This window comes from Cupressus sempervirens, chromosome 4 (assembly GCF_028749045.1).
Source record: "Cupressus sempervirens isolate cs-2001-9-10 chromosome 4, ASM2874904v1, whole genome shotgun sequence".
In the NCBI taxonomy this organism is placed as follows: Eukaryota; Viridiplantae; Streptophyta; class Pinopsida; order Cupressales; family Cupressaceae; genus Cupressus; species Cupressus sempervirens.
In genome coordinates this window covers 198,724,628-198,731,526 of record NC_143121.1, presented here as the reverse complement: position 1 = coordinate 198,731,526, position 6,899 = coordinate 198,724,628, and the positions used below count along the sequence as shown (strand labels likewise).

General features: G+C 34.7%; 1 protein-coding gene and 1 long non-coding RNA gene across 2 annotated transcripts; one reads left to right on the top strand and one right to left on the bottom strand.

Moving 5' to 3' along the window:
- The first annotated feature begins 547 nt into the window (after positions 1-547).
- LOC149560679 (uncharacterized) lies at positions 548-3,265 on the top strand. The gene is made up of 6 exons (XR_016363368.1): positions 548-788; positions 972-1,037; positions 1,298-1,535; positions 1,901-2,043; positions 2,131-2,177; positions 2,365-3,265. It is a non-coding gene; the product is annotated as an uncharacterized LOC149560679 (long non-coding RNA).
- A 119-nt stretch (positions 3,266-3,384) lies between these two features.
- LOC149560678 (putative disease resistance protein At4g33300) lies at positions 3,385-5,177 on the bottom strand. Its single transcript, XM_089823640.1, has 2 exons — positions 3,859-5,177; positions 3,385-3,630 (listed from the first exon to the last, which is right to left on the bottom strand). Exons 1-2 carry the CDS (start codon positions 4,055-4,057, stop codon positions 3,521-3,523), a joined length of 309 nt encoding a protein of 102 aa, XP_089679766.1. The 5' UTR covers positions 4,058-5,177; the 3' UTR covers positions 3,385-3,520.
- Between the last annotated feature and the right edge of the window lie 1,722 nt (positions 5,178-6,899).

The window sequence follows — 6,899 nt, the reverse complement described above, 5'->3', positions numbered from 1 at the left end:
AAGTCGGTAGATTGTCACTGTCAGTAAATAGAATTTCAAAATGGGGGCTTCTGACGTTTGGCGGAGACTACATGGGGAGTTCCAGGAAGGTGGCGAAACAGACAACGGAAACAAAATAAAACAATTGAAACTTGCCACGTCGAGGAGGTTGGCAAGCCTTGAAAAGAAGGTTCGAGAATGTGCTCCGATCTTTATTTCAATAGCGAAAGGAGAATGATGTCAGTGTCGAATCTTGGGAATATCAGATGCCCCATAAAAATTACCTTCATACTTAAAAAGGGCAAGTAGACTTTTCTGCACCCCATTATTGCCGTGAGTAAAAATATTGCTTACTTAAATTTATACTAATATTTTCCATATATTAAATTCAATGACCCACTTGAAAGCTCAGTTTCTTGAGTTATATCTACAGATAAGAACAAATTGACCGGCTTGCAGAATGGGCAATTTAAAATCGCTTTGGCCCACACGGTTTGTGCTTGCTCTAATTCAGTTTCTTATAAAAGGGAATTGTACTTGCGTTTTAAGGGCAAGAAATCAAGTGATTGTAAGCTCAAATTGGAAGAACATGCCGTTCGTGAAAATGCCAAGGATTTTATTGAGATGTCTGAAATGGGACGAGTATTCCTACATTCATGATTATGATGTTCTTGGAAAATCTCATATGTGGGGTTGGGGAAGTGTTTTGGAATTTTAGAAGGCTTTCAACGTTTGATATGCAATGTATCATGGGGATGGTGGGAAAACAATTCTCACATTGAATCTCTACACTGATCCTCAAATTAAAGGTGAAGCCATGATTCTCTTGGGTCTCCTGTCTCATTGATGTAATGAATTCAATCCTTTCTCATTGCAGAATTGTTTTCTTGTTCATTTATCTGAACTGGTTTTGTTCGCAAGCTTGAATTCTATCATGCAAGTTCTGAAATGTTGGATGACTCCATGCGTTCTCATTCCTGGAATGTTATCAGTATGCGTGATTTGAGGGGACTTTTGATCCAGAGCATGGTCTCAGTTGATGTTGTCCAGTGCATCAGGTTCGTGGGAAAACAACTCTAACTTTGCATCTCCAAACTAATCCTCAAATTCAAGTATCATGGTGGTTTTCTCGAATTTTCTTTTTCAAATTTAAAATGGCTTTAACGGAGAGGATGCCCTGTTTCAAATTGTTAGGTGCTCATAACTGTCAAAATTAAGGGGTCTGTTTCTGTAAGTGAGATTTCTTGGGTGTCCTATCCCATGGATATGATATAGTTGCTTTTTGGTTTCATCAATTGTCTAAACTGGTTTTGTGCAGAAATCATGCAAGCATGAATACTCTTATCCGAGTTCTGACATGGTGGATGATTCTACATATTCTCGTGGTGACAATGTTCGTGGAATATTTCATTTGTGTGGGATTGGAGAAATGTATTTGAGATTTGAAGGGGACTTTATTCCACAATGATGTGTCGGTATTTTTGTGCAATTCATCGGAGGTGGTGGGAAGACAACCTGCACTAAATCTGAATCCTACTACGATGCTCAAATTAAAGGTGAAATTGTTGTTTCCTTAATTTTGCTTGTTGCTATGTTGTTTTTACCAGACAACAGGTCACACCATTTCGAATTTTTCAGTCATCATAGTTCTCAAGATTAAGGGGGCTATTCCTGTGCATGTGAGTTATTCCCTCTTAATTGCCTATGAATTTTCTTGGGGTGGGTTACTTCATATCTTATAAATTCAACCATTTTATCTGCTCTAGAGTCCATTTTATCTGCTCCAGAGTCTGAATTGTTTTTTGTTCGCAGCTATCCTCTAAATTGCTTTTGTTCAGAAATAATTCATGTGTGAATACTCTTCTGAAATGGTGGATGATTCCCTGCCCTCTCATGACTATATGTTCCTGGAAAATCTCAGATTTATGTGGGACGGGCAAGTATATTACAGATTGAAGAGGCTTTGGTTCCCTGGTAAAGGGTTGGTTGTTGGTATGCAGTGCCTGGGTATTGGTGTGAAAACAATTCTTGCGTTGGATCTCTACAATGAACCCCAAATTAAAGGTAAAATGATGATTCTGTAATATTTTCTTTTCTTTTTCAGTTTTTCAATTGTCTTAAAAGAGAGGGTGCGCTGTTTCAATTTGCTAGGTCCTCATAATTGTCAAGTTTAAGGGGACTGGTCTTCTGCATATAAGGTACTTCCTCTTATGTATTTGTCGTGCTTTGGATATCACATAAATCAATAACTTATCACTCCAAAGTTTTTCAGGTTCATTTACCGTCAGAAGTGATTTTATTCACAAAACATGCAGTCTAAGTACTTGCATTATCTTCTGAAATGCTGGATGATACATGCATTCTCATGAAGATACTTTTTTGCAGAAAGTCTCAGTTCTTTGTTAGGCTGGAGAAATGCACTGGAGATCTATAGGGACTTATTGATCCATAGCGAGGTGCCAATTGATAGTGTCGCTGTATAGGGGCTCCTGGCAAACCAACTCTCAAATCGAAATGGCTTATCTTTACAAGAGAGAAGGCCACCCTGTTTCAAATTTTTAGGTCCTCACTACTGTCAAGATTAAAATAGCTTTTCCTGTGTCGTGGATACTCTATCTTCTTTGCTTTAGTTGTTTTTTGATTGATTTTATTTTCTGATCTGGTTTCATTCAGAAATTATGCAGATTACTCTAGTCTAAGTTCTAAAATGGTGGATGATGCAATGGACTCTAATATAACAACATTAAATTCTGCATTTTATGTTTGGTTGGACAAATGTATTGGAGATTTTAAATTTTTGAAGGGCCTTTTCTTCATTGGGATCACTATGGTACTCTCTATTGGATTAATTGACATGTTTTCATTAATGGTAAGATATTCACACAATTGCCTTTGCATGGATACCAGATTATTTTGACAACAATTTTATATCACTGTCTCCCAGTTCCCAAAGAACATTACAAAATATATGTGCGAGAAGGTACCTGGCAGCAAAAGACCAGAGTTCAACAATCTGAAAGATAGACACATAGAGCTGCATCAATTAATTTTGAGTCAATCCAAGCCAACTCTGTCTATTTCAGATTATGTTTGGCCTTGCAAATGCTTGGATTTCTTTTTGTGGTTTTGAGTGCAATAAACAATTATTTACTTATTTGTTGATTAGATTACCTAGTAGGTCCTACAAGTTTTTCTTATGAATTGCAGGTGCATGCAGAGTATAATGGTCTGCCACTTTCTATGATGATGACTGGAAGCTCTTTGCATGGAGAACCCCACAAGGTTAGGAAGAACGCGCCTTCTAAAAGAATATATATATCAGATTGTCACATAAATGAGTTAGAATACAACATATATAACAACTACTCATAATTAATGCAGCGTTCTAACTGGATGTGTTGAGAGTCTTGTATGCCGGACCTTCAAATAGTAATTCTTTTAAATCTTCACCAGACCAAACATCATCTAAAATAACTAGAGAGGGCTTGGACTGCTTCGAAAGCAACTGCTGCTGATTTATGTGTGCATCTTCCACATCCTGCTACTCTAGTATTCTCCTCTTAGCTATTTTTCTCCGCATAGTTTCCAATATTCCTTCTAGGTTTGGAGATTGTGAAACCGTGATAAAAATCACATTGTTGTCAAAATAATCTGAAATTCATGAAAAAATAAGTGTATTTTAGGGTAAATGTCTAAACATGCATGTAAAGATGTCCTTAAACCTGAACCAGCAGAGCATAGCACTTCCTCTGATATAATGCATGCAAATAATTGAGCAAAGAAGAAACTTCAGAAAGGTCAGAAATTTAAAATGAACTTGGCATTTTGGATGATTAAAACATTCAGACAAACATGAACAGAATTTTCAGAGCATATCACCTTTAATTTGGATATCATTGCACAGAGCCAATGCAAGAGTAGTCTTCCCACCACCTCCCATGCAATGAACGCCAACAATCGACACCTCGTTTTGGAACAAAAGCCTCTTCAAATTCCATATACATCTCTTCAACCCCACATAAAACTGATACTTTGCAGGAACATGGTCATTATGCGAGTACGTGGAATCATTCACCATTTCAGAAGTATATATAAATTAAGAATCCGGTTGTTGAGACTCTAACAGACACTTAATTTATCTCCAATATGAAGCTTTCTGTTACCTGATTTTGTGTCTTTGCAAAGCTAATAATCATGCATGTCTTCTTTATATAAGATATTGAAACGGTCGTAAACCGTGTCGGTTTTTATTGAAGCGGCGTGAAATTGTCTGTGTTCAAATTTGGCAGCTTTGCTTGGCTTGCTTCGATGACAAGTCCTGTAATTTACAATCAAGGATGCAAAATCTAGATTGAATCCCAATCGCCGATTTTATACTCAATCCGTGGCCTCCACCTCCATGTGGGATCTTGCTTGTAAATAAGGATAAGGAAGCATAAATTGAACCCCAACCTCGGTCCGAATTCATGATTTGAAGTGCATGAAGTATATTTAATCGATTGATGATCAATTATCATCAGACTTTGCAAGAGCATTCATCATATTCTGGTCCGATACTGATCCTAACTTTCATTTTCATCTTGAGTCGATGACTGGCAGGACCCGCGATCAAAACCCTAGACTAGTTTTAATTATTTTTTCCTTCGTCTGGGGGTACGCTTCTCTTGGCAGACTGATTTCAATCCGGAACAGCGATTCAAGTTTATTTTAACCGGACGAGATGTACCTATTTTCACAAAGCTTTTGATCTACTAGAAGCATACATGAAGTAGGGCACCGTATTCGAACCTATGATATATGTTCCCGTCAGAGCCAGTGGTTACAGAGCATACTTGAAGCTTCCGTTCATCAACAATCCACAACAATAATTTATGTAAATCAAAGTACCCGAGTCTACTGATGCAAATCTTACAATTTCAGCTATTTTTCAACTGAACCAGAGATGGGTGTATCGGATGCATGCCTCTTCCAATGGGAGATGCTGAACTGAAGAAGCAAATGGTTACAATAAATGAAAGGCAGAGAAAAGGATTGGAACTTTTAACGGAGACCAGTGAGTGAATCTGTTGGATCTCGTTATTTCCTCCTAGATTCCTACTTATTTCCCTGCAATCTATTCCCGCTCATTTTATCTATACCCTTCGGATGGCTCCTCACGTCATAACTCGCATAACTGAAGTCAATGTTTTTTGGGCAAATAGGAAAATATCCAATTACTTACGTATGCGGCTATCTTCCTTATAAAGTGTATAATTGACAAATTTTCAAAAAATTGAAAATATCATGACTTTTTTAAAAAAAATTATCATTTGATCTTCATCATCTGCACAATTTGTAATTGAAAATAACAAAAAAATTGGAAAAAAAAACTACATTTTCGTGAATTTGGAAAAAAAAAAGGTTGACTTTGTTTTGTCTTTAGTGTATTTTGTTCGGGGATTAGCCTATCCCATTACACATATAAGGAGTTTTTGTTATAGATGTCTTTTAATTATTATTTTTATTTTAACTTTTTTGGTTGACTAAGACATTTAGCTTGAAATGACATTTTTGGACCACTTGTACTTCATTTAAGATGAAACCTTAACTTTAAACACTTCACTCATGTACCAAGAATTGACAAAATACAACTTACAATTTAGGAGTTCTAGGTGTGTGAAGTTAGCTTACTCTTAAAGGTGGCATCTTAAGAAGGGGATTTTGAAAAAAAATAGCTTTTAAAAATATTTTAAATCAAATTATCCCATGAATTTTGTAGAACACCTTAGTGTGCAATGAATATATGTCATAATCACCAAATATAAGTAAATGAAAGAAACTATGATAAAATTATTGCTATTAATTTTAATCTTTAACTTTGATACATATTTGTGAAATTCATTGGTCTATAATAGTATATTATCTATTTTTATGCATTTTAATGTATAAATTTGATGTATGTTTGTTAATTTTAATAGATAATTCACAAACACAGATTAAAACTTTTCTTTTACATAATAAAATTGCAAACTATCCAACTTAGGTCACAAAATGAAAATTCAAAAAATTAAATATCAAATAAAATTTCAATGAGCAAAAAAAAATTCAAAAAACATTGATTGCATAAAAATGAAAATTCTCTCACTTTTCTCAAACATATAAAAGATTAAGATTTCAAATTATATAATTATTGTAAAATCCCTAACCCGATGTTCTCGTGTAACTGTTTAAGTGTAATTTCTACAAAAATTAAAGCAATCAGAGTATTCCAATTCCATTTTACAATCATGAGAAAATGACAGTTTAGGATCTATGCCATTTTACTCGATTAGCAAAATTTAAAAATTTAAAATAAGCTTTCAGAAAAAGGGGGCTATATTAAGTAATTGGTACTTGTTGACAAAAATGACACATGACTGGACCAATTATTTTCCCTTCTTTTTACTTGTCTCAATTATTTCTTCTCAAAAATGATATTTATAAAATTTATTATTAGGATTTCATTTAAACATTCTACTTGTTATGCCTCATAAAATATAAGTAGCAAAAATCAATAATCATGTGGTCACCAGCTCCATAAATTGTTGTTGAAAATGAACTTATCAATTGCATGGGGACCTACCCTAAATCAATGTTTAAAGAGAGTTAAAATTATCTAAAAAGGAGATTAACATCAATTATGATGAGTTATGTTGTGAACATCCTTAGGACATACTATCGTTTTATAATGACTACATACACACTATAATCTTCTTCTACCCACTCTCATTTTGTCCTTATTGTATTCTAGCATGCTTTAAAGGTACATCCACTCTAAAAATTTCATGAAGTACAAAATTATTGCTAATGACCTAGCTTAAATCGATATTTAGAGAGTTAATAGTTTCTAAAGGGATATTAACTTCAACTATGATGAGTTATGATGTGAGCATCTATAGAAC